Genomic DNA, 26740 nt, shown 5'->3' with positions numbered 1-26740 from the left:
CAAACGCCTGGCGGTGCGGGCCTGGCTCAGCTTCAATCCCCGAGAAGGCTACCCGCTCTGAGAGGCTCTCATTCCGGCCCCTCCCGGCCACCGCCCCCGCGCGCTGCTGACGCCAGGGCGCGTGCGATGGCGGCCCGGGGCTCCGCTGACGTCACCGCGCCGGCGCAGCCTCGCTGGCCGCGCTGATGTCACCGCCCCGCCCCCGCATTGTTGCACACGGGTCGGGGCTCCGGGTCGGGTCCCCAGGCCGCCAACTTGGACTCCTGGAAAATGTGGAGTCCGGGCCGGACGGGAAGGACCTTGGTTAAGGAGCGGACCGGTGCAGGGCGCAGGGGAGGGTGTGTCATATCTGGGCCCCGTTACTGGGCAGGTGGTCTGCGACGCGGTTGCTGTGGGGGCTCCCCAACCCCAGGGGCTACGCGTGCCCTAGCTCGCTTCAGGGTCCAGGCAGCTAGATCCTCCTGTGCCCGCGCCCCTGCCTCTCAGCATCCAGGCTGAAGGCGCCCCCTCCAGGCTAGCCTTGTGAGGGACACTCAGGGCATCAGTCCCGGTGCCCGGGGCATCCTGTCCCTAGGTTGTGTGTAGAGGTAAGCCCTACTTAGGCGTCTAGGAGTGTGTCCTGTGCGCAGCCCGACCTATCCCAGAGCCCCAGACCCCATATGGCGTCCTCATCTATCCAGTTCCTCACACCCATCCATTGGACTTCTCTCCAATTCCCAGTTTAGGGTGGCCCACGAGTAAAGGGCACCACCTGTTTGTTACTCAGCTCCCAAACCTGGGCTTATCCTGGAATTCTCTCGTGGATCCACTGGCAAGGCCTGTCCATCCAGCTTGGCCACTGTGGCCACCATCACTGTCTTGCCTGGCCCCAGTCTCCTCCCCAGGCTTCAACAAGGATGCCTTTTCCACACACAGCCAGAGAGACCATGCCATTCCTCTACTGGGAACCACAAGTGGTTTCTCCTGCTCTATCCAAAACCTTGATATTCTACCAACACACCTTCCTACCTCAGGGCCTTTGCACATGCCATTCCTACTTGCCTAGAACCAACTTTTCCTGGGTACTTAAACACAGGGCTGCCCCTTGCTCTCCTTTAATGGTGTCACCCTTTCATCCACTGCACAAGCTCTTTCCCTCCAGGGTGCAAGCCCTGTGCTATGCCTGGAGAACCAGCTGTGAATGAGCTGCTGCCCTTGGAGCCCACCTTGTAGTGAGGTCAGAGGTGAGCAAGGACACAACACACAGGAGCAAGTAAGGGAGTGGGGCCACAGCGAGAAACAAAATGTGGCACAGGACAGAAGTGTGGGGTGGGGGTTGCCGTGTTAGAAGAGGTAGCGAAGAGGAACTGCAAGGAGGCTTTGGCATTTGGGAAGCCTTGCTTTGTGCTGAGCAGGGAAAGAGCACTCCTGGCCAGGCACCTCCAAGTGCAAAGGCCAAGAGGTTGAACTGGGTCTTGGGCATCACTGAACAGGGTGGGCTTTCCCTGGAGGGCTGCCACTGTGGGTAGCTGGGATGGGACCAGGAGTAGGCTGGTGGCCTAATCCTCTAGAAAGACAAGCTACGAGTCAGAAAGAGAGAAGGGGGAGCAGCTTTGGGGTTGGCCAAGCATAGGGGTTTATCAGGGTAGTCCTGACGTCACCGGCACTTGGCAGGCCCTGATGGCATTCAGCACAGGTTGTATGCTATTCTTTGCTCGTCTGAAGAAGGTAGGGCGCACGCTGAGCCCTGACAGGGCCGCCGACATACGGGAAGAAAGGGGGTACACGTGCCCGATTCCTTGGGCTGTGCACCCTGGAGAACCCCAGGTTGGAGGAAGCAAAGGAAGGGCATTCTATGCACCCCAGGGCCCCGGGCTGGGGGTAGTCCTACATCCCAGGACGTCCCGCACCTTGGGACCTCGAGAAGGGTCGGGAAGTCTTGCTGCAGGGGATGGGGGCGGAGATTAGCTGCCGAGGGAGAGGGCGGCTCCCCATGGGGAGGGGGCGCCCTGGAGCGCAGGCTCCGCCCCCCGCCCCCGCCGGAAGGGAAGGGGAGGCCGTGGCCAGCGCGGACCCAGCCAGACGCGGCGACGAGCGCGGCGGGGGCGGACGGCCGGGGACCCGGCGGCATCCAGCGGGTGGGAGCGGGCACGCCGCCAACGCGGTCACGTGTGCTGCCCCTCCTCACGCGCCTGCCTCCCCCGCGCGCCAGGCTCTCCATTCATAAATTCTCCTCCTGCTCCGCGGCCACCCGGCGCCGGAGCCAGCCCGGAGCGCCGCGCATCCGCCCGCCCGCCGCCCATGGGCCGCGCGTCCCGGCGCTGAGGTAGGCGCGGCGGGCCCGGGGCCGAACCGGGGCGGGCGGGGGGCATGCCGGGATCGCGCAGCCCAGCATCATGGCCGGCTCCGGGGCCCGCCCTCGCTCGGGACCACCATCCCTTCCCGGTGAGGCCCGAGGGAGGGAGCAGAAGATCTAGGGCGGCGTGGGAGCCAACCTGCGGGGCTCTGCACCCCTCCTTCGGCAGTCCGAAGAGGGACCCCCGCCTCCTGCCTCAGCCCAAGATTGAGATATGCCTGGAACCTGGCTCTCTGCTTCTTCTCGCTCTCCATCCCGCCCCCAGGACCGGATGGGGGGCGCGGGGTAGGGTGCGGTGGCAAACGAGCTCGGGGAGTCGAGGCCTGTCTGGACCTCTGGGGCTGGCCCGTGGGGAACGTCCGCCCGCGGCTCCCGTCCCCGCCTACCCGCGAGAGCCCACCTCTCTTTCCTCTCCGCCTCCTGCCATCTTTCCTGGTCTCCTGTCATGTCCAAGCGACTCTGCCCCCCCCACCCCCACCCCCCGCCTGAACTCATTTCCCGACCTACATGTATGCGCCCTCCCGGCGAGGATACCGAGAAGTCGCGACCAGCTTCTGACCCCGAGCGCTGAGGACACCTGGCTTTCGCCAGCACCCTCCCCTTCTCTGGACCTTAGATTCCCCCGCTATCGCGTGGGGTCAAAGCCCGAAAGAATTGGGGATGCTGGAGCCTGTGCACAGGCTCTTCCTTTCCTCTGGGCCAAAACCGGGCGCGCGCTGAGCCGACTCAGGGCTACGGTCATCCCGGCCCCAAACTGCTCCCAGAGGTTCCAGAGTGCGCCCCCGTCCTCCCCGCCGGGAGGATGGTCAGGTGCAATACCCAGACAGTCCCTTACCCGAGTGCCGGGCCCCTCCCCGGCCTCAGTTTTCCCCCAGTGTAAGGCAGGCGTGAAGGCAGGCCAGCCCGAGCTGGAAGAAGCTGCTACAAGAGGCGCCTGGCCCCGGGCTGGGCACCGGCGCGCGGGGAGGAGCGCAGCCGCCATCTTGCCGCCCAGGGCCCGTTCGAGCCGCCCCTGCAGGAGGCCTCCCTCCCCTCTCCGCCTCTCCCTTCCCTGGTGCTCCGTGGCAACCCTCCCCCCCACCTCCAGCTCGTCTTGCTCACTCAGTCGCCATGGGAACAAGATTCTTCAGGGCTGGGAACAGATGCGCCTTCTTTGGCCTTTTCACTTCCACTAGCGTTTGGTGGAGGGTGGGCTTTACCTCCAATACCCTGGTGTCCCAGTGTTCAGCGCCTCCGCCCTGTAGCTGTGGTGGACAGCCCCATCTACTCCGTCCCTGCTAGTCTGGAGCCAGTCTCCTGGGGCTGGGGCAACACCTCCCTCTCCACTGATTGGGCCCACAAGGCCCTGCGGTCTCACAGGCATGAGCTGACAGCCTCAGTTTCCCCATTACTCTCAGGGGTGCTTCTCCTTTCCTGGGCAAGGCACCTAGCCCAGCGCTACCTTGCTGGGCCGGCCCCACCGGCTGGGGAGGCTGATGATATGCACACAGCTCCATCTAAAAGATGGGAAGACGGAGGTCCCCTCTGGGTGCTGATCTGAGAGGGCGGGGGCTGTTTTTGTGAGTCACTGCTTCTGGGGGCTCCCTCTGTGACTCCTGGAGATGTGGGAGGGGGCAGGGACTGGGGAGCTGGTGCTGAGCAAGCCCTGCTGCCCCCAGGCCCCTCGTCCTCACCTCAAAATGCAGCCCACGGCCACCATGGCCACTGGTGCCACCACCACCGCCACGATCACCCTGACCACTACATGGGACAACACCACAGACCGCCCAACAGTGAGTGTTGGGGTTGGGGAGGGAGGACCGGTGGGTTAGGGCCACTAGAGTCCATAGCAGGACCTGAACCCTGCCGCCGCCCCCCAGGCGGAGCCCGACCCCATCTTGGACAACTATGTGTTGGTGGTGGTGGTGATGTCACTCTTCGTGGGGGGCACACTCGTGGTGCTGTCCGGCGTGCTGCTCCTGTGTAGGCGCTGCTGGGAGGTCCACCGGCGCTTCAACAGGTGTGTGCGCCTACTGCCCCTCTGCCTTCCCGAGGGCCCTCACAGTGTGCCTGCAGAGAGCTGGTACACCATGGGGGTGTAGGAGCAGTGGCATTCAGGGCCACGGGTGTATGACCAGGTCCCAGCAGGTGGGCTCCTGTGAGCTTGGGACACCGCCCATGGGCACAAGCCCTGTGGGCCCCTGGCCCATCTTACTCTCCTGCTGTCCCACCCCAGAGATACAGAGGAGGCAGAGAAGACCACCACCACCTACCTGGACAACGGCACCCACCTGGCCCAAGGTGAGGTGCCGCCCAGGCCCCGCCTTCCACCTGGGCCCCACCCCATCCACCCCTGGGCCGCCTGACCGGCTGTGTCTGTCTGTCTCCCCCACCAGACTGGGCGCAGCTCGATTCCGACTCATCTCTGTTTCCTTAAAGCCCACGCGTAGGTGCTCACAGGCGCATGCTGAGCGAGTGAGTGTGTGAGCGGATGAGCGAGTGCCCGCCCACATCCTCGTGGTCCCTGGCGGTCAGTTGGGGGCCCCCCCGCCTCGCTCCTTCCCCTGCCATAGTCCTGCCCACAACCTGCCAGCACCAGGCTCGGCCCACCTGGGGCCCACCCTCTCTTGGCTCTCCTCACAGACCCCGAATTGAGGGGGGAGGACCCGGAGGGCCAGGACGCCGAGACCGAGCGCTTCCTGTCCACCAGCTCCACTGGCCGCAGAGTGTCCTTCAACGAGGCAGCCCTGTTTGAGCAGAGCCGGAAGGCACAGGACAAAGGCCGCCGGTAAGGGACCCCTGGGAGGTAATCAAGACTGGTGTCACTGGGCGAGGCTGCCAAGTGCTGGCTCTTGCCCTGCTCCCCCAAGACCTGGCAGGGTGGATGATGGGTCCACAGGGTAACTGTGTGGACTTGGGGGTCTGGCCTGTGTGGGGTGGGGCCCAGCATGGGGGCTGGCTGCGTGGTGACAGGTGGGCCTGATGGGCAGGTACACGCTGACGGAGGGGGACTTCCACCACCTGAAGAATGCTCGCCTCACCCACCTGCACCTGCCACCCCTCAAGATTGTCACAATCCATGAGTGTGACTCAGGCGAGGCCAGTGCAATCACCATGCCCCACCCCACTGCCACCCCCAAGGCCAGCCTTGCCATATTCCAGGTGAGTGTAGAGGGGCTGGCAGCCGGATCAAGGCTGGGTAAGCGGAACCCCCACCCTCATCCTTACCCAGCAGGTGGCATCTTTCCTGCTCCCTGGGGCCTGACCCCTCAGGACGGGGAGGGCGGCTATCTGGGGTGCACAGAGGGTGGCTGGGCCCAGCACATACCTCTCCCACCCACCCATGCTCTTTGACCTGTCACTGCTTCCTCCCCCCCCCCCCCCCCCCCCGCTCTGTCCCACAGCCCGCGGGGAAGGCCCTCACTGGCCGCTCCGTGGGCCCCAGCTCCGCCCTGCCAGGTGACCCTTACCACCCGGCCGCAGGCCCTGCTGCTTTTGAGATTAGTGCCTCTACATCCAGCGACTCTGGGGAAGGCACCTCGGTAAGGACCCCGTGTGTCCCCTGCTCCCTCCTGTTCTTCAGGACAGTTCAGCCCATGTCCTGCCCTCCAAGTCCCTCCTTGCCCCTGCCTGGTCCCCGCAGCACATGGGACCCACTCAGCCATGTTGCACACATGTGTGCTCACCCATGTACAGGGTACTTGAGTAGCTCGGTAGGGTGACCTTTTCTGGACACTCACCGTTGGAACCTCCTCTGTCCAGAGCTGGGGAGGGCAGAGCTGGGCAGCACCTGGCTGAACTTCTGGGAGCCACTCGGGCACGGTCTTGGGGGAGGAGAGAGCTCCTCGCTCCCCCTTCTGCACTTGGCCTGGGTGACAGGGTGGGGGAACCAGTGGGGAAGGGGCTTTCCTGCCTGCGAGCATCCCTCTTCCTTCCTAGCTGGATGCAGGTGCGAGGAGCGCCAAGCCTGGTGGGCTGAGGGCCGTGGTGGGGCCCGGGGAGGCGGGCCCAGGCTCTGGGGCAGGTCCAGTCCTTCAGTTCTTCACCCGCCTGAGGCGCCATGCCAGCCTGGATGGGGCCAGCCCTTACTTCAAGGTCAAGAAATGGAAGCTGGAGCCCAACCAACGGGCATCCAGTCTAGACACGAGAGGTAAGCTGTGGCCCCTGGCAGGTAGTGAGTGCCAGGGACCCCGTTCCAGGCAGCCAGAGTGGGAGGCTTGGAACCTAGCGGGGATGGGGGTGTCTCTGCTCCTGAGGGGTTCCCAGTGCCTGCCCCAAGGTCTCAGCTGGTCGAGCTGTGACCCAGGGCTGTTCACCAAGCCTTTTCTATGAGGCCCCAGATAGGAGTGTTTTTGGCTTTGCAGTTGGACCATCTGCCTGCAGTGGTGATGGGGAAGTAGCCGCATGTAGCATGGGCACAAGTGTGGCTGTGTACCAATAAAACTTTTATTTACAACAACAGATGGGGGGCCCATTTGGCCACCCCTGAATGAATGACAGCAGCCCTTCAACCCTGCAGACCTCTGGGCATGTGGGGCCCTTTACTTTCAGCCAAAGGCAGGGCCATGGGGGGGACATGGGGAAACGGCCGCTCTGATGGAAGCATCGACAGCTGTAACCAGCCCTGCTCAGGGGAGCGAGCTCAGCGGGCAAGGCCAGGTCACACATGTGTCAACTGTCCTGTGGAGGAGGTGGCAGGGCCCAGTGCCAGGAGAGGTGGGGAGAGGGACAAGAAGTATCAGAGAGAGAGGGAAGGTGTGTGGCCCTTTTTAGGGCCTGTTCCCAGCCAGTGCCCAGGATGGATGGGTGAATACTGGCCTAGGTGCTCCTGGCCCAGGAGGAGAGGGCCCTATCCGGAGCCGAGAGGCAACTGTGATTCCTGAGGGTGACTGTAGTTGTGTAGGTGTGGAAGCACCCAGAACCTGTTTGCTGGGTGACTGACTGTCCTTTGCTCCCCTGACGCCTTCTCACTGAAGACTCTCCTAGACCTCATTCATAGGAGAGTCCTGGCTCCTGTCCAGAGGCCCACAGGCAGGGGTGGGGATAGCAGGAGAGAGGGCTTCACCTCTCTTCCCCGCCCCTACCCACCCCTCACTTGCCCACACCTCTCCGCTTTAGCAGTCGTGCCTGCTACCAGGGGTGCAACGCAAGTCCTTGCCAGCCACACCTGTCTGCCAGGAATGCTCAGGGCACTGCGACCACCTCGGCACAATTCACACCCGCACAACAGTGCACACTCACCTGGCCCAGGCTGGTGCCCGCAGGCCTGGGGGTGGGGGTGGGGCCAGGGCTGGGAGGGGCCTGGGCAGGCTGATGTGCCCCTCTCTGTACAGGCTCTCCCAAGCGGCACCACTTCCAGAGGCAGCGGGCAGCCAGCGAGAGCATGGAGCAGGAGGAGGGGGACACCTCCCACATGGACTTCATCCAGTACATTGCGAGCACAGGCGCCACCATGGCCTTTCCGCCCCCCCGCCCCTTTCTGGCCAGTCCCACCAGCCCGCCCCCCGCTCTCGGCAGGTATTTTTCAGTAGATAGAGGTGCTAGGGGTGGGCCTGTGGGTCCCTGCCCCACCCCGTCCCCCCTAGGTGGCCCAGGGAGCACTCTCCCTGCCCTGCGGACAGGAGGTCATGTCCCTCAGGTGCCACCACTCCTGGAGGCTGCCTCGTTGGGGCCACCTCTTCAGTATGGACCGGAGGAGGGGAGCAGGGGGAAACTGGGTAAGGGGCGAGTGGAGGGTGGGGCCCTGGACAGTGGCCCCAGGGTACCCAGGACTGGACGCCTACTCAGGCAGGGCTGTTGGGGGTCCATGCCTGCCCGGGTAGTGCCATTTCTTGGTGGAGTCCACGGCCTGAGGGATCCTCTCCCACCTGCCCATGCTCCTGAGGGCTGGACAGCCGCCTCTCAGAAACTGTCGTGACCATTTCTGAGAGCAGGACCCTTCCCCCAGCCCAAAGGTAGCTATCCTTAAGCTCTGGGCCCACGTCAGTGGGATGGGGAACCCAGGGAGCGGGCAAGGTTCCTACTTTTGGACACGTCCCGGTCTAGCTGACGACCTCCTCCTGATTGCGTATCACCTCCTGGTTCCTTGTGAATCTAAGGCACATCTAGTCACCCAGGGGTAGAGGCCCAGTTGGATTCTTCCTCGCTAGTTCCGCCCCACCCCTGTCATCCCCTCCCACATTAAGATGTTAGGAAGAAGGTAGCTCAGAGGAAAACATCACTCTTTCTGGGTGAGGAGCCAGCCAGTGCCCCTGTACCCACAGGTGCTTAGGTCACTACTGTATGAGACATCATGGTTGAAAAGCAGGCTACAGGAGAGCTCAGGGCTTCCCCCAAAAGCACCCCCTGCAAAGGAGACAGGTAGCGTTTTTTAAGATGCCCCTTCTGCAGGTCCTGGCCAAGCCCAGAGTGTCCTGATCAGTGCCCATCCTCCCCCACCCAGCAGGGTGGCGGAGGTGGCAATGTGGGCTGTGTGGCCTTCTGACCGCTGTGGCCTGGTTTGCAGGCTAGAGGCGGCGGCGGAGGCAGGCCCAGCGGGAGGAGTGAGTCCCGAGTCCCCGCCAGAGAACGGTGGTGGTGGCAGGGGGCCTCGGCAGCAGCAGGAATCAGATGGTGAGCGGGATGCAGGTTCTGAGCAGGCCCAGACCGTCTACCGTGACATCTGGAGCCTGCGTGCTTCCCTTGAGCTGCACGCGGCCACTGCCTCAGACCAGAGCAGCAACGACCGTGACTCGGTGCGAAGTGGTGACAGCTCGGGCTCCGGGGGCACAGCGCCGGCATTCCCACCTCCCTCCCCACCACCCACACCACGGTCCATAGACAGTGAGGCGAGCGGGCCACGCAAGCTGCTACAGATGGACAGTGGCTATGCCAGCATCGAGGGGCGTGGCGCAGGTGACGAGGGGCCTCCCAGCCTACCTGAGAAGCGCTCCTTCCCCAGCGTGGGCCACGTGGCGACCATGGGGGGCAGTTTTGAGGGGGCCCCAGCAGAGGCACCCGCCCGCCCTTGCAGCCCACGCGCTTGGCCCCGCCGTGCCCCTCGCCGAGACTACAGCGTGGATGAGAAGACAGACGCACTCTTTCATGAGTTCCTGCGCCACGACCCACACTTTGACGACACCCCGCCCACCACTGCACGCCATCGCACCCGCGCACACCCGCACCCCCACGTGCGAAAGCAGTGGCAGCAGCGGGGTCGGCAGCACAGCGATCCCGGGGCACATGCTGCACCCCCCGCCCCACCTGGGGCTGACCCCCGCCCGATGCGTGCACCCCTGCGCCGTGGCGACAGTGTTGACTGCCCATCCGACACCCGCGCAGGCGATGAGCTGGCTGCCCCTGCGGGGCCTGCCATCCCTGCCATCGAGGAGGAGCCCGGCGGCGGTGGCGGCTGCTCTAACTCAGGCCTGTGCATTGGGCCCCCTGGAGAGATGCTGGACAAGCTGGCAGCTGGCCTGGACGACAGACTCTTCCTGCCACGCCTAGCCCAGCCTGTCTCTGGGGTCCCCCTGCTGGCAGCCGCTGCTGCACCCACATCTCCAGACCACAGCCCAGCCTAGGACCTGTGCCCCCCTCTCCAGTTCCTTCAGTGCACGTGGGGCCTCCACGGCCAGACATACGTGGGCACGATGTCTAGACGTACCTGTGCTGGGACAGCAGGGCCTCACACCCAAGCCCACTGCCCCAGACACCCCATGCTGCCCCTGGTGCACAGGTGCATAGTCCCCTCCCGGCACTTTGCTGGGTTGGCAGGGAATCGGGAGGCTCGAGGACCCTGGGTCATCTGGAGGGAGCAATGCTATTCCCATCTTCAGGCCCCCCAGGACCACGTTCACTTGCCCTTACCTCAGACAGTGTGGCCTCTGGGTGGTAGCACGGCCTTTGTTCGTGGGAGGCACAGACCAAGGCCTCCACCCTGGAGGGGCACTGTGGGCCAACTGTGGGGGGCGTATGCGCAGGGTGCCCCTCCCAGCGCCATCCTCAAGCTCTCCTGTTCTGCCCCAGCTGGAGTCTATGCCAGGGTGCATGCACTGAGCCTGCTGGGACAGGACCAAACAGTGCACCTGCCGCAGCCACCAACGCTCCCAAAGCCATTTACCTCACCGTGGCGTGTTCTCGGCAGTCCGAGCCCCCTCCAAGCAATAACCACACCCACTGCCGCCGCCTCCACCACCTTCGTCCTGGATGGCTCCTCCTGGTGTCTGCCCACCCTCCGCATGTGAGTGGGCCACCTGCCCCGTGGCCGCACGTCCAAAGAACGGCCAGGACTCATCAGTGTTTGAGACTTAAACACAAAACCCAAATGGCCAAGGTTTCAAGTTTCCTAAGCTTTATTTATTGCCAAAAGATGGGTGGCTGCGCCCCCCTGCCCTGCCCCTCCAAGCTTCGAGCTCTGTACCATCCATCCAGTGATGGAGTTTCTTGTGTTCTGTTTTCCAGTTGATTATAAGTATTGACTGCACACTCTGTCCTTCTCTGGGTTTTGTCTGGGGACCCAAGCACACAGTAGGCCTTGAGGAAAAGGGCCAGTGTCCCACTGTCAGGCCCTGGCCCCTGCACTGTGGAACAGTAGACCCTGGGCCTGAGCAGAGGCTCTGGAGAGGCAGGGTCACCACTGGGAGAACAGCAGGGGCCAGTGTGGCCTTACAAGGCAAACCTGCCGTGGATGCCCAGGTCTCCCAGCACACCAGCACTAAGCCTCAGACTAGAGCCAGTCCCTGTGCAATGGGGTCCATGGAGAGGCCCCGGCTCAGACTCAGACGCCTCACCTGACGGCATGTCCTGCCACCCAACAATTCCAAAACACCCCTCATAATCACAGCTCAAATCCACCTGTTTTTATTTTCTTAAAAAAAAAAAAAAAGAAAGAAAAGAAAACCAAACAAAAACAAGGCAGCCACCTGGCTCCCATGGGCACTGGGCATGCATCTCTGTGGGCAGGCCTGTCCACCCCAGCGCGGCTGCAGTTTGAACACATCACTAGGTGTGGGAGGCGCTAACATGTAGCAAAGTAAAGAGAAGTCAGGGCAAGAACCAGTAGTCTAAACGTAAAGTGCATGGCGAGGGCTGCGCGGGGCCCATGGCCCAGCCTCGCCCTCCTCCCTTGGCTAGGGAGAGGGGCTCAGCACAGGATTGCAAAGTCAACAGGAGGTCGTGTCCACTGCCCATGAGACTGGGGAGGCCAGACCCCAGTCCCTGCTGTTCCCCAGCCACAGCCCTCCAGGACCCCCGTTTCCCAAGGGGTGGTCGGCACGGAGGGTGTGGCAGCAGCCTTCCTGGGCGGCCGGAGATGGGCCAGCAGGCGGTGGGAAGGCTGAGGAGGACCTGGGCCGTAGAACCTGGACCGTGGCTCCTGCCCAAGGCTCCTGGAGATGGGCTGCAGATGGGACACTGTGTCAGTCTTGGGCCAGCAAATGCTCTGCGTCCCGGGAGGCAGGCGCAGGGTACCCTGGGGCCCACTGGTACGGCCAAGGAAACAGGCCGGGGCTCATGGGGCTGTCAAGTCTTGAGAGGCCAGGAAGTCTAAGCTGCGAGTTGCACACTGCCCAGCGGGATGAAACATGACCTTCAGTGGGGCTGCAGCTGGGCAGGGGAGCTGCTACCCAGGCCCACAGCCCACTGCCCACACCCCCACACCCTGAGCAGGCACTGTGAGGCTCCGACATGTCTGGTGCCTTATCCCCCCTCCCCCCCCCCCTTCCAGGACTGGGGCAGGCAGGGGTGGGAGGGGCAAGCAGGGAGAGGGCCGCACAACGGCCAGGCTGACAGGCTCAGCCAGACCCTGGCCCCTCCCAGCCTCCTGCCATGCAGCCTCCTCCAAATCCAGCAATCCCTCCAGGCAGCAGCCTGCATCTCAGGCAGGGTGAGCCCCTGGGGCCCTCCTGCACAGGCCCCAGCTGGCCTCCCAAGTGGCCAGTATCCGGCAGGAAGTGACCTCCTCGGCCCTCGACCCCAAGTCTGATGGTGGTGACAGCAGACTGACAGGACTTCGAAGGGAGGAACTAGGTGTGGTCAGCAGGGGACAGGACAGTGACTTGGCCAAGCACGGGCAATGCCCATGTGCACCCCCACCCACTCCTGCCACCCGTGCTGTGGCCTACCTGCGGGCAGCTGCCTTCACTGCTGCTTGCAGGCCGAAAGCCTGCGGCTCTTGCTGCTGGCGGAGCAGGCCTTGCGGGGGGCGTTGGAGGCGGCACTGGCCCGGCGCTCCACTCTCGATTTGGTGCTCAGCTGGGCCGACTCGGTGCCATTCATGCACACGGCCTTGGGCAGGCCTCGGCTCTGTCCATTCTGCCCGGCCTCCTCCTCTGGGACCTGTCCTAGGAGCAAGAGGGCGGTGCGGGCTGATGGGGGCCCAACACTAACCCCTCCCAGGCTGCCCCCCTCCCCAGGCACGACCCCACCTGTCCCACCCAGGTCCTGCCTCCAGGAGCCCTAACCCAGGGAGAGGGAAGGCAGGCCTCAGAGCGGGCTGGTGGGGGCCCAGGCACTTGAAGGCTGGGGACCTGGGGTGCGGGGCTCGAGACTCGGCCTTCTCACCTGTTCTGATCCACACCTTGCTGGGCCCTGTGGGACTGGGCTCAGGCCAGGTGTGTGAGATGTGCCATCGCTCCAGAAATAGCCCGCCGGCTCCCCGTACCAGGCACGGGATGAAGGGATCAGTGCTGGGGGCCTACTGTGCCCCTACCTCCACCCTCACCAGCATCCTGGGACCCACAAGCCCGGGGCTGTGCACGTGTGCCTACGCTCCAGTGCTCACTGAGGTGGGCGCAGAGGAGGGTGTGCAGGGAGGGCCCTGTCTTCCGCTGCACCACCAGGAGCCCACGCAGCCCAGCCATGCGGCCCACCTTCCTACGACATTGGCAGGAAACTGCTCTAAGCTGTAGCCCCTCCTCTACCAAGGGCGTCCAGGGCCTGACTCGGCGGCTTCTAAACCTTGCCATGCCCACCCACATATGCCAGGTCAGAGCTCATCCGTGCTCACAGGATCCCACTGGACAGAGCACACGTGGGTCTCTGCATGGACCACCCAGAGCCCATTAGCACTGTCGGTGGTGGGGGGATGGCCAGCAGGTCCGGGGTCTGCCCCATCCACCCTCAAGGCACCGTGCCAGCAGCCGCTGAGCAGTCACACCCGGCCCAAGGCCCAGCTCTCAGGGTGGGTGGCAGGACTTCCACAGTGGAGACAGTCCAGGGAGGCCAAGGCCAAGCAGCCAAGAGCCTCCTAGGGTGACCCATGACTGGGACCAGAGGGGTCCTAGCAGGGGTCTCCACCCCAACACAGGCCACCACTGACTCGTGAGCAGGTCAGGGAAAAGTGGCTGCCCAACCTCGAAACTGGACTACCCCACTTCTGGAGCAGAGCACATTCCAAGGCTGGGGATCCCTTCCCAGGAAAGACCACCCCTGGATCTCACATGGCTCAAGGGGTGCTTGGGAGACAGCTCTGGGGGCCTGGCAGGGTCTTCACTCCGCCTTGCTCGGACAACAGGCAACCTGCCGGCAAGGGTGACAGCTAGGTACCTGTCACCTGTCACAGGACCCAGTGCCTCTGAGAGGCAGGACATCTCACCCCTGTTCTGTAGAGGGGATGGAGGCTTCAGGAGGCCTCAAACCCAGAACTGGAGTGCAGCCAGGGACCCCAGGGCCAGGGCACCACACACACATCACCTCCCGCTGATCCAGGCTGAACCTGCGACTGGCAACAGGCACCACAGACCCCAGGATAGTGGGACACAGCTCCAAGGGGCCCCACCCACCCCGCAGGCCACCGTGGCACACTGGTTCTCTCTACAGCAAAACCCAGCACCCAGCTGACGAGCTGGGGATGGGACGCAACCACCACCGGCACACACATCTGGCAAACCTTTATGACGGGGCCTGCGTAACTGGTCCCCCAACAGAACAGAGCTGTGGGTGCTGTGGAGGGACACATCCAGCAACAGGGGAGCTGCCCTGCCTCCCTCAGATTCCGGGGAAGACTCGGCGAGGGCCCGCAGGGGCGCAGCATGGCCTCCAGGCCATGGGAAGGGCGGCTACACTAGGGCCTGCGGCGCCTGCTCGAGCCCCTGCACGCCCCCGACCTCAGCTTCCTCTGCAGAAAGGTGTGAGCACTGGCGGTGCCGGGCGCCTCGCTCCTCTCTAAGCCCTGCCTCAGATGCCTCCTCGCCACCTGGGGAAGCAAGGCCGCACGTCAGGGTGGGCGGCGGGCCATCAGAGGGGCCTCCGCCCTCGCTCACCACCCAGCAGGATGCGGTTTGCAGTCCGAGGAACGAACACAGAGGGCTGGGCGGCCTCCGCCCTCTGGGTCCCCACCTGCTCCTGCTGGTCTGCTGGGCTGGTCTGTGCCAGCGTGGATAGACCTGCCATGAGGGCTCGAGGACATTGAGAATGTCGAGGCCAGGCTGCAAGTCACTGCAGCTGCCAGACTCACCGGGCACGGTGAAGTCCTGAGTATAGATGATGTCATCCTCAATGTCAAAGAGGTCCTCATCCCCTTCGTCGTCGGCACAGCCGTGCAAGTCCTCCAGATAGGGGACCACAGTCATGCTGCGCCAACGGTCCTTGCAGTCCGCGCTCGGCGGGATGGGCACCAGCTCCTCGGCTGGCGGGTGCTTCTTCCGGAACCAGCTGCGGAAGCCGGCACATCAGGATGGCCCGTGGCACCCAGTTCCCCACGCAGGCCCCTTGGGGACACTCACCTGTGCTGCCTGATCTGCTGTATGGAAAACCTCTTGGCCGGCTCGTATTCCAGCATCCCTGATGGGGAGACCATGGGAGAGTCAGCATTGGGCCCCAGCCCCGCCTGCCCCTGTCCAGCGGTGCTGGGCCTGTAGCCATATGGACATGGTACTTGCAGCCCCGGGGCACTGTCCTGTTGGGACACAAGGGGCCATCCAGGCACCATGGCCACCTGCGGAAAACTGCAGAAACGTGGGCAATATGGCTGGGAAGACAAGCAGGGGGAGACCGCCTCCACAAGGAGACCAAAGCAGGCTGGGCAGGACCACCCTGCCCCACAGGGCTGGACCTGCTGTCCACACGATCCATGGGGAGGAAGTATGGGGCCGCCCTCTGCCAGTGCCCAGCCGGTGACCCATGGTATCCAGGCAGGACCCCACGGCCCAAGACAGTGGTATTCACGACACTCACTCGGAAGGGGCAAGACCTGACCGTGGCACACACTTAGGCCGCAGGACGGAGTCGTCCCTCCTAAGTGAGCATGACACACAGGAGGGGATGGGGTACAGCTCTGAGCTCTTTACAGGACCCACGAGAGAGTGACTGCATTCTCAGGAAATCGCACCAATTTTGGGAGCTGAGGTCTGAATGGCAGTGGGCGTGTGTGTGTGGGGGGGTGCAATCACGGTAGTGGCCTCACTGCTCGGGGGGCTGGGGGGGCCTGCCTGCCTCTGCTTCCCCTGTCCTCAGCTATCCACACCCTGGCACAGCTGCCAGCAACATCCCCTCCCAGTGTGCCTGGGGGTTCTGACACACCAGCACTCAGAGCCAGGGCGGCTCTAGGACTCATGGGACATGGCCTATCTACCCTGACTGACAGGCAGAGCCCCCAGGCCGAGCGTTCTCACACCCAAGAACCAGCTTAACTCAGCTGCTAGGGAACTCTGAGGCGTGTTTGGGAGGCTTGGGAACATGACACGACCCTTTCCAGATGTACGTTAGAAGTCTAAGCACTGACCAAGGGTCCAATGCAGACGAGTACAAGGTCAATCACATACCAGAGCCTGACTAAGGGCAGGAAAAGAAACTGAGACAGTATTGCACTGATAAATACTAAACACCAGTCACACACTGGGCCGACACTGGATGTGAGACATCCTAATAAACTGTCTCATCCAGACTCCAGTCAACCTCAGGACAGACCACCTAGGCTCCCACCTATCTGTCTACATACACCTGGCCCACAGCACTGTGGCTGGACAGCGCCACCTGCTGCACCTGCCAGGAAATAGAGCAGGAAGCTCACCACCCAGCAAGTGGGCTGAGGTCACCGCTGCTATTGGCGCGGGAAGCATGGGGCAGGTGGGAGGGTGGTCAGAGCAGGTGGAGGAGCACAAGGCTCAGCCTCGAGGTGTCAGCCCTCCCTGGCCCCAGCCACTTTCCACACCCCACTAGGCGTCGAGCCCCCCCATCAGCAGTGGGAAGTATGGGCAGCAAAGGCAGGTGGAGGCTGCAAAGAGGACCCCCACTGCCCGATGGCAGCCCACCCTTGGCACACACCCACATCCTGGCCCTCCCCAGGGCCCACGGTCAGTCGCCGTCCTGAGGTCCTCACCTTTCAGCAGGTCCGAGAGCGGGGGGCCACAGTCTCCTGGGATCGTGTAGTCCCCCTTCCCAATGTTCTCGAACAACTTATAGATGTTGTCCCCCTCGAAAGGGTACAGGCCTGTCGTGATGTTGTAGCTTCGCCCCGAGGGAAAGGGCAGAGGCTGGTTAGTCAGGGCCCATCCTATGGCCCTGGCCCAGAACCACCCTGGCACAGAAGCCTCAAACCACCCTCACCTACAGGGCCTCGTTTTGGGGGACAAGAATGTTCTGGAATAAAGGGTAGTGGCTCCACCACTGAAAATACCAAAAACCACTGGTATTTTACACTTTAAAAAGGTGGGTCACATGCTATATGAATACAAATGCCCATGCTGGCAGCTGCCCTGGTGCAGAGGTGGACAGAAGGTTCTGGACCTGGGGATTGTGCCCGCGAGCCTGCAGCATGAGTGCCAACGTCAAGAATGAACAGGGTTCCAGAGAACTCTGAAGCCCACTTAGCGCTGCTTACGTAGAACTGCTCAGAGACACACCCTGATGGGCAGACAGCCCAACTCAGGACACAGCAGGATGGGGTGGGGGGCACACGGCAGTGGGCCGAGCAACATTGTCAACGTGCACGTCTGAGAATTCTCAGTATAAAGCATCCAGACAGAATTCACCGCAAGGTGAGTGTGGCCAGGGATCATCAGCCAGTGAGAATGGAGACAAGTGGGACTCTAGACGACTAAGGGGGGCAGCCCTCACTTCCACTTGCAGGGGCTGCTAACTGGCTCCACAGCGCCCCACAATTGTGGGGTGTCTGGGGGACCCGCCAGGAGGGGCAGGTTCTGGAAGCCTAGAGCCTGAGCAAGGTGGGCAAAGGAGGGGCCCTGGGGTGGCTTGAGAGGACCAGGTCCCACAGGCACTTACAGCGTGACCCCAGCCGACCAGATGTCCACCTTGAAGCCAGAGAAGGTGTCCAAGCCATTGGCGATTTCTGGCGGCTGGAACGCAGGGGAGCCCTGGCTCGTACAGCACGTGTCATCCTCAGCGAATGGGTGCAGGGCCTGCGGCAGAGCGGGGGAGGGGGGGCGGGGGCACTGAGGAACGGCACTCAGGGAGCGCTAGCCCGACACAGCCCGGGCGGTGGCCTACCTCGGCCACACCCAGGTCGGAGATCTTCAGCGTGCCGCCGGTGGTGAGCAGCAGGTTGCCAGGCTTAATGTCCTTGTGCACAATGCCCTGGCTGTGCAGGTACTCCAGGCCGTCCACCAGCTGGCAGAAGTACCTGTGGGGACAGTGGCAGCCTGGGGTCACCCAGAGGGACCAAAGACAAGAAGTCACAGCTTGGGAGCCTTTGAGGCTGGGCAAACAGAAGTGACAGGACAGCAGCCTGTCAGGGAACCAGGGACCACCGGCAAGGCTGAACTGCTTCTGGGCTCCTGGCCCCCAACTTGTCATTATGCTTCTCATCTGCTCAAGAGCGGGGAGAGGGGGAGGGAGGGAGGGAGGGAGGGAGGAGAGAGAGAGAGAGAGAGAGAGAGAGAGAGAGAGAGAGAGAGAGAGAGAGACAGACACAGAGAGAGACAGAGACACAGAGAGAGACACACACACACAGCTCTGGCCTGCACATGGCCATGTAGCCGCCTGGAGCCCTCCCTGGAACCAGGGACCCAGGCTTACCCCACCGGCATCCCCTGGACTCACACTATAGGCCAACTGGTCTTGCAGCAATGGGGGGGGGGGGTGGCACTCAGTTGGGGGGACTCCCCAGGGGGTCCGGCCAGCCAGCAGTAGCAGCACAGGCCACTGTCAGGGGCTTCCCAAGGACCAGGGGTCTCAAAGCCTCAGGAGCAGGCATACCGGAGCATGGGGGTGCGCAGAGCGGGGTGCCAGTTGGGGGTACCACAAACCAATTCCCCCAAGCTCTGAAGAGGTCTTAAAGCACACTTGAGCCTTCATTTAACTGATAATCAGAAAAAGCTGTTGGAACACAGGGCTCACTCCTCGAAGCTGGTGGGAGGGTCTGCAGGTGGGCCGGCAGAACGGAAGGACGCACGCACCCGTGAGCCTGGCACACGGGGAAGCGCTTCTCCGGTACACTGTCCAGCATCTCCTGCATGCCACACACGCAGTACTCCATCACCATATACGTGCGGGGCTAAGGAAACCACAGCTCGGCAGAGACTCCCACCCCAGGCAGTGCCTGACCCTGGGGAACGAATGGACAGGTGTTGGTGGGGATAGCTGGGAAGAAGGCCCTGGAAGGTGGTGGCGGTGGGAGACCAGGGGCAGCTAGGCCAGGAGAGCTGAAGTGACCGTGTGTCTCAGGCCAGTGGGAGAGAAGCTGCAGGGGCAAGGCCACAGGACTGGTACGGGTAGCCCACGGTCAGGCCGAAGCCCCCCAATACCAGGGGCAGCCGTGAGACGTGCACAGAGAGACATTGCGTGCTGGTAACCCCATCACTGCACCAACGTCTCTGTGGAAGGACAGGGGTCTCTCAGAGTACCTGCTTCTGGGAGCTGGAGACCGCCAGGGCCACGTGTCCTACAGAGAGAGAGCTGTCCCCCTCAATAAAGGGCAAAGGCCGAGGACACTCCGGTGTTCCTCCAGAGTGACACACCTCTCATCCCTGCAGGCGAGGCCCAAATGCCAGAAGCAGGGGAGTGCCTGCCATAGGGTACCTCCAAACACCCAGATTGAGGCCGGAAAGCATCCTCTCTCCAGACCCCGGACTCCCACTCGGGCTCTGGGGTGAGCCTAGCTCGCTTCAGAATAACTGGGAAAAGACATGTGGGTGTCGTGGCCCATGCCCCCCCAACCCAGCCCCAAAGGATATATCTTCTGTTTCTCCTCATTGTACAGCACATCCACCAGCTGGATGACGTTTTTGTGCCGCAGCCTCCGCAGTAGCTGGATTTCCCTGGAGAGAGGACAGTGTCAGCCGAGCCCTCTGCGTGGTGGCACATGGAGCTCGCCCTCGGATGCCATGCAGAGGACACGCCAGCTCTGAGGCGCCAAGAGAACTGGGAGGCACTGCCATTGCCCCTTCTGCCATGCCAGTCTGCATACGGACCGCTGAATGGCCTGGACGGGGACCCACAATCAGGACGTTACGCACTTCATCTGTGGGTGCACGGTTTGTTTCACGAGAGACTACACATGGGGACAGCAGAGTGAGGGGGGCGTAGGCGCCTACTGGTGCGCAGCGGGGCTCACAGCACGGCACCAGAGTCCGGGCCCTCCCCAGAAGGGGCCTGGAGACCTCAGCTGCTCCAGGAAGGAGCGGGGGAGAAGGCGGCCCCATCAGCCCTGCCGGAATGGACACCAGGGCCTCCCTGCCCACCTAGCACCAACCACACCTACCAGCCTGTGACAAGGGCACAGCGCTACCTGCTCTGCAGATGGCCTTCCATGTGTCACCTCTCCAAGAGTCTGAGCAAGAGAGGGCCCGCACAGCTGGGGGCTGGCAGCTCCTCGGAAAGCTAAACAGTTACTAGGAGACCCAGCAATTCCACTCCAGGTGTGTGCCCAGGAGAACTGAAGCCACGTCACCACAGAAAGCTGCTTGGGCAAGCACGGCAGCACCATGCAGAAGCCCCAGGGTGGAAGCCATCCACTTGTCCATCCACAGAGGACACGGGCTCCTGGGGCAGAGGCAGCAGGACTGGGAAGCGACTGGAGGAGGTGACTGTCCGAGCCCAGGCATACCTTCCTAAATGTGGCACAGACTGCCCACAAGGCCACATGGCTGCAGCAGGAGTGGGCACCCCAGGTCCTTACTGGTAAGAGGATGAGCCCCACGGCTCTACATTCCGTGTCTTGAGATAACCTGGGCCCAGGCCCATCCCCCGGGCCATGCCCCCCTCTGCCCACTGTCACCGTCAGGGTGAATTCTGTCGCAAATCACATGATGCTGGCCTGTCCTCAGCAGTGAGACAAAGAGGCCCACGAGCTTAACTTAACGAGGCTGATTCACGGGGGTGGGGTGGGGGGGTCATTTGTCCAGCAACTGGATCAGAGCATTCTGTGTAAACACGAGTCCCAGCACTTGTACCAGGAAAGAGCAGACGTACTGTCCACCTCTCAGAGACGTGCAGCAGGAACCACGTGTCACTGGTGGCGGCAGGATCATGTGTGCAGACCAGATGTGCGATCAACACCACCTGAGCCAAGAGAGAACGCAGGAGGCGGCCACCAAAACTGGTGCTGCAGTGACCTCAGGGAGCACAGAAGGGCTTCTATCACTGTGCCTCTCGGGCCAGAAAACGAGAACAATGTTTAAATAGAAAGGAAAAGCCAAGCACCCAGCCAGGATGCAGGAAGCGCAGGAGGAAGCGGGCCTTCCAGGTCGGGGGGGCTGCTTCTGCTTCTCGGGACCTGCCCGCGGGCACTGCCCAACTTCAGTGCCTCGATATTCAATCCTCGAAAAACTGAAGAGCCAGATCATAAAGCCATTCACGCCTGCAGAGGAATGGAAAGTGGCCGCCTCCGTGGTCAGCCAGAAACATGTGGGGACGGCCAGGAGAGAGAGGGCAGCCACAGCAACTGCCAGGGAAACACCCCACCCTGCTTCCCTCCAGGTGGCAGGCCCGGGCCGATGGCAGAGGGACACTGCGCAAGAACCCCTCTGCTGAGGCTTCTAAACACGCAGCAAGGGGCTTTCAGAGGGAGAGGGAGACTACAGGAGGAAATTCAATACGAGAGTACAGTTCAATACAAACACTTGCACACACTTTTGAAGCAGCAGGAGTCCCAATAGGCAACAAGTGGGAACAACTCAAATGCCCATTGACAGGTGACAAACACAACATGACCCACCCACACATGGGAGCATTTCTTGACCATGAAAAGGAGGGAGGCGCTGACACTTGCCACATGGATGGACCTTGAACACACGGGGCTCATGAGAGAAGCCGGACACACAAGGCCACACAGTGTGTGATTCCACTCATGGGAAATGTCCAGAACAGGCGCGTCCACAGACAGGACGTGGGTTCGTGGTTGCTAGGGGCTGGGGGAGGTGGTGGGGGTGACTGCTTATGGGGACAGAGCTTCTTTCGGGTGATGGAATGTTCTAGAGTTGGGTAGTGGTGAGGGTTTCACAATTTGTGAAAGGACTAAATGCCACTGAATTTCACATTAATAGGGTGATTTTTATGTTTCGTAAATTATATCTCAGTAAAGCTGTTTTAAGATAAACTACAATTCAGCGACGGGGTGGATGTGGGGTAAAGGGCAGCTTCAGCTGTGACCTGACACTCATGGACGAGAAGCCACACTGTACACGAGCCCTGGTCCAGTGCCCCATGCTCCCACCACGTTGCAGACTTCCCCCCTGTCAGGGAAGGACCTGGCAAACAGGGAGGCCGCCAGGACACTCAGTGGGGGTAAGCCAGGGTGGACAAGCGTGCCCTCTTGCTGTCACCTCTGGCAGCCAGCTAGTCTGGCCTCACAGCAGAATCCTACCCAATAGTGAGGGGGGCAGGCCACTCAGGATGGGAATGAGAGCTGACAAAATCCAGGGCTCCGATTCTTGACGTGCTAAAATTCCAACCATTCAGCACCAAGTATCTGCCAATCAGCGGAAGGTGGTCTCGGCCTTGCTTGACCCAGCCTGGACACCGGTGTGTCCATTCGCAGAGCCACCACCCCTTGCCAAGGACCTGGCCACACAGGGGGCAGACCACCCAAGGGGAAGGGACAGCCCAGGTGGCTAAGCACATCATACTACGTCATTTCCCAGACACGGACGGCAGGCACTCACCAGAAACGATACTCAACAGAGAAGAGGTTGACACTGAGCTGCCATGGACGCCAGGCTGGATAGGCTGGGGGACCAGCGGTCTGCAGCAGCTTATCAAATACATGCATGCTCCCTGACCCAGAAACTCCACTTCTGGCAACTTGCTAGAAGTGGAATCGAGGTGCAGCGTCTGTGCAGCTGTCCTGGAGGCTATCCTATAACCTGCAGGGCTGGACCCACTCACTGCCTGTCCCCCAGAGTGAGCCCACCAGGTATGGAACTGTCTCTACCTGCAGGAAACCCTGCTGCCCCCAGATAAGAGGGAGCGGGGGCAACCCTGCAGACGCCTTTTATGAGCCTCATCTGTGCAGTTCTACTGCCTAATGGAAAGAGAAGTAAATACAACTTATTTTTAAAAAGTGATCCTTAGGAGAGTTACACTTTGCATTAAAAAGTCCTTGGATAGGGTAAGAAAACACAAATGAAAATGGAAGATGTGTTGACATTAAAATTATGATTTTTTTTTTTTTTTTAAACATCCTAATGCTTTTTGGAAGAACAAATGAGAAGGGACAGGTGCCTTCCTGGAGGAAGCCCCATGAAAGGAGGGGCATTCCAACCTGGCCCAGCACCTGGGCAAACGTTATTTCAGAAAAAGCTGGAGCCGGCCCAGGGGCTCAGGCGGTTGGAGCTCCGTGCTCCTAACTCCGAAGACTGCCGGTTCGATTCCCACATGGGCCAGTGGGCTCTCAACCACAAGGTTGCCGGTTTGACTCCCACAAGGGATGGTGGGGCTGTGCCCCCTGCAACTAACAACGGCAACTGGACCTGGACCTGGAGCTGAGCTGCGCCCTCCACAACTAAGATTGAAAGGACAACCACTTGACTTGAAAGTCCTAGAAGTACACACATTGTTCCCCAATAAAGTCCTGTTCCCCTTCCCCCCTCCCAAAAAAAAAAAAAAAAAAAAGCTCTGATCCAAACTGGAGGCCAGCTTGTCCGGAAGGTTCCGGACAGTCCAATAGGAGAGATGACTGGAAGTGGAGTCTATTCAACCTCTGGCAGACAAAGGAGCCTTTTCCCCCTGCAGCCTATACACCCCTTCCCTTCCCCTGGGCACCACAGGCCCATACGAGGCAGGCCCACTGCATCACCAAGTAGGGACTTGGTACAACGTGGCAGGGGCTTAAGCAAGATCGCAGCTGCCACCAGTGGACAGGACAGCTCGGGGCCTGCACTGCACTGATGAAACTGCGTGCTGGCACGGTGCACTGCGCCTGACACCTTATGCTGTCTAGTTGGCTGCAGACCACAAACCACTGGCCTCCCTGGCCTCAGTTTCTCCTCCAGTTCTTCCCATGGACACTGAGGGACCCAGCTGCATGCAGCCCTGACACCACACACCCACGTCTCCTGAGGTTCTTGGGATCTCGGCTGACCCCTGAGGAAAACAGAAGCTGGACACCAGCCATTCTGCAGCCTTCCAGCCAGGTTCCAGTCATTTGTGTCTCCAGTAGAGCAGGAGGGAAGTTCTTGACGGTGAAACACCCTCGAACTTGACCTTGGCACGTGTAAACTGCGTCCTTACATCTTAGCAAGGGGGACCCTCGCCCACTCCGACACTGCCCCCATGGCAGCTGGGGTCTGCGGACCTTTCTGGGACCTGCTCAACCCTGCTGCCACCAGTCGGTGCCCTGGTCGGGTCTACACCCTGAGGCACCCCTGCAATAGGCAGCAGGGTGGGCTTGGGTGACTAATTAGATCAATTGGTGCTGGAATCCCTCCTACCTCCGGGTGCTGCTCCTGAGGGGCCTGGGGTGCACGGCATCAGTGGTCTGCACCAGAACACATCGATGGACCAGTGCCCATTCCAGGACAGATGCGGGATGAAGCCCAAGAGGAATGGGCACTGTTCTCCAGGCCAGAAGAACAAGGGCTGCCCTGGAGAGCGGGAGGTGGGGGGTTCATTTCCAGAGGGGGGCAACATTCTGGATGTAGGAGCTCACTGCCCTCAACCCAAAGCTGTGGCAACCTGGCAGCTTAAGGGCCACATTGTCCCCATGCGCTTCTGGCTTAATGAGAAAACCTGACGCAGAGGCCAGCAGTCCAGTGGGGGTTTCTAACTTGAGGGTGAGGCTCACTTGGCCCTCAGGAGGGCTCAGTCGTTCAAGGCCTCAGTCTCCCCCAGGACACTGCCCAAAGCCCACCTCACAGACGCTTGCGCAGAGAGAGAACTGACCAACTGGTCCTAGGATACGGGCCACACCTCCCAGTGTCCACAGGCTGGGCTATAAAAAGGCCTCATCAAAACACGGGCCCACCTTGCCCGCTGCCCAGCCCACATGCCCACCTGCAGGCTGCTCTCAGTACAGACACTGACCAGAAGCCCTGTCAGTTCGGCCCCAGTTCTCTGCTCCATGACCCATTTCACCTCCCCCAGGCTGTCCCAGAGCCAGTGAAAACAGCTCCGCTGGCTTACTGGGTGAGAAGGAGGGGATGAAAGCAGAGCCGGTGAGTGGCACTTACAGAACGGGCGTGGGAACCAGCCAAGGTCAGAGTCAGTCCTGCCACCTAGCCCGTTAGATAAACCCCTTCTGGGAATGTGGAGGCTGCGAAGAGTCTGGGGTCGGCAGGATACTCCCTATCACGCAGTGATAAGCAATGGTGCCCCTGTCCTGAGACCAGCTAGAGGAAGGAGGCAGGGCCGCCCTTGAGGGACTCCTATGCGCACATCCCAGCACGGCCAGGATGCCTAGGGGCAGACGGTTCATGAAGAAATTTGTGTAGAAAGTTCACCAAGACACAAGCAATTCCCCTCTGGGAGTCACTGGGCCTGCAGTCACTAACGTCTACTATCATATCCCAGGCCGGCGGGGAACGAGCTAAGTCCCCCACTGCTGACTGATAAGCCGGTGCAAACAATTATTTTTGGCAACCCCAGGGTTCCCCTCCAACAGGATAAACAAATCGCGTTTGGCCTGGCGCTAGTACCGGCTGCTCGCTGCGCGGAAAACCTGCTGGCCGCCAAGGCCGTTTCCGTGCAGAAACTCAGGGCCAAACAAGCACTGGCTGGTTCCACCAGACACCTAAGTGCTTTGGCAAAGCTGGGAGGACGAGGGGGGAGAGGGACATACTCCTGCTGAGGAGGGCTTTGACACTGGCGCCCAAGAGCCCAAAAGCACCAACGCCCAGCAGCAACCAGCTAGCTGACTTTATGAAAGTACTTAAGCAGGTTTCCAACGACACTTTCCCTGGCAAGGAGGACACAAGAGGCGGCTGGTCAGCTCAGGTTTTTAAGGAAAGAAGGAATGGAGGAGGGAGGGAGAGAGGGGAGGGCAAGAAGGGAGAAGGAAAGACGGAGGGAGGGAAGGAAGGAAAGGGGGTGACCCTGGTGCCCCGAGGCAGGAAGCCCAAACTTACTTCTTCACGTTGGCCTCCCCATTGGGGATCCTCCGCAACTTCTTCTTCTTCAGGATTTTGACGGCTCTCCTGCACAGCGTCTCTGAGTCCAGCACCTCCTTAACTTTGCCGTAGGACCCTTCCCCCAACAGGTCCCCCATCAGGTACTTGCCAATGAGCTTGGCCCGCTTGCGGCGGGGCTGGTAGATGACCTCGGTGGAGTCGATACGGTGGATGAACGTGTCCATACCCACCGACATCAGCTCGCCCTCTGTAAACATGCCCAGCTGCTGCGGGTCTGCCACATCCATCCTGGACCCAAGGCCTCTGACTCCCACTGCCGGCGGTCCCTTATCCCCCTTTATGGATTCCCCCGTGAGAGATTCTTCTTTTTGTCCCCCGCCCCCCCCCCCACAAAAAAAATTCCCTTCGCTAAAAAAAGTCAACAAAAACGCAAAAGAAAAAAAAGAGAAAAGAAAACCCTTCTTCAAAAAGAAACGATTGTACTAAACGTAAGTTCAAGAGGCGTGCCTGGTCCGGGCCCCAGGCACCCGACGGTGAGGAGCGTCACAAGTTTGGGTGCCACCCGGCCTGGCAGCTCCAGGTAGGGCCGGCGCGTCCACGGGGGCCCTGGAGAGGCCGGTGGGGCTGCGAAGTGCTAGGTCATCCTCCAGGGACTTTAGACCCTCGGACAAACACGGACGCGGCCGAGCCAAGTCTTCTCCGGGCCGTCCATTACCGGCGGGCCACAGCGCGCGCCCGGAGCCCCGCCGCGGCCGGCCGGCCCCGGGGCCCCCAAAGCTGGACAGACGAGCTTCGCTGGGGACCAGGGCGTCTCGCGGCAGCCCGGCCGTCCTGGGCGTCCCGAGAAGCGGCAGGAGCCTATACGGCTCGGTCCGCTACCGCCGGCCCCGGGCGCGCGTTGGGTGGTCCGGGGGCCGCCCGGGGGCCTCCCGGGGCCCTCCCGGCACAGGGAGCAACTTCCGTAGGATCCGGCCTGGGACCCCCGAGC

General features: G+C 61.6%; 3 protein-coding genes across 11 annotated transcripts; 2 read left to right on the top strand and 1 right to left on the bottom strand.

Annotated features, from left to right (window-relative positions):
• The first annotated feature begins 1411 nt into the window (after positions 1-1411).
• LOC117038063 (voltage-dependent calcium channel beta subunit-associated regulatory protein-like) lies at positions 1412-8146 on the top strand. Its single transcript, XM_033134687.1, is given in 10 exon segments — positions 1412-2305; positions 3994-4107; positions 4195-4334; positions 4551-4615; positions 4958-5102; positions 5305-5476; positions 5719-5856; positions 6254-6464; positions 7648-7887; positions 7890-8146. Coding segments are annotated over 9 exon segments (1350 nt in total). The 5' UTR covers positions 1412-2305; positions 3994-4014; the 3' UTR covers positions 8036-8146.
• A 41-nt stretch (positions 8147-8187) lies between these two features.
• LOC117038064 (voltage-dependent calcium channel beta subunit-associated regulatory protein) lies at positions 8188-11177 on the top strand. Its single transcript, XM_033134688.1, has 2 exons — positions 8188-8674; positions 8820-11177. Exons 1-2 carry the CDS (start codon positions 8607-8609, stop codon positions 9871-9873), a joined length of 1122 nt encoding a protein of 373 aa, XP_032990579.1. The 5' UTR covers positions 8188-8606; the 3' UTR covers positions 9874-11177.
• STK11 (serine/threonine kinase 11) lies at positions 10632-26290 on the bottom strand. 9 transcript variants are annotated; one of them, XR_004425610.1, is made up of 11 exons: positions 25750-26290; positions 19423-19506; positions 18646-18735; positions 17738-17870; positions 17513-17649; positions 16611-16738; positions 15016-15073; positions 14748-14944; positions 14181-14486; positions 13732-13810; positions 12496-12633 (listed from the first exon to the last, which is right to left on the bottom strand). XR_004425610.1 is itself a non-coding variant. In XM_033134682.1 (10 exons), the coding sequence occupies exons 1-10, from the start codon at positions 26037-26039 to the stop codon at positions 10758-10760; spliced, it is 1374 nt and encodes a 457-aa protein (XP_032990573.1). In that variant the 5' UTR covers positions 26040-26290; the 3' UTR covers positions 10632-10757. The 9 variants fall into 9 exon arrangements, 7 of the variants coding, with proteins under 7 accessions (XP_032990573.1, XP_032990577.1, XP_032990571.1 ...); XM_033134682.1 differs by lacking the exons at positions 13732-13810; positions 14181-14486 and adding an exon at positions 10632-10800 and having other exon boundaries at positions 12415-12628; XM_033134686.1 differs by lacking the exons at positions 13732-13810; positions 14181-14486 and adding an exon at positions 10679-10800 and having other exon boundaries at positions 12415-12633.
• Positions 26291-26740: the final 450 nt, after the last annotated feature.

Source organism: Rhinolophus ferrumequinum, chromosome 18 (genome assembly GCF_004115265.2).
Source record: "Rhinolophus ferrumequinum isolate MPI-CBG mRhiFer1 chromosome 18, mRhiFer1_v1.p, whole genome shotgun sequence".
In the NCBI taxonomy this organism is placed as follows: domain Eukaryota; kingdom Metazoa; phylum Chordata; class Mammalia; order Chiroptera; family Rhinolophidae; genus Rhinolophus; species Rhinolophus ferrumequinum.
This window is presented reverse-complemented; position numbering and strand designations above follow the sequence as displayed.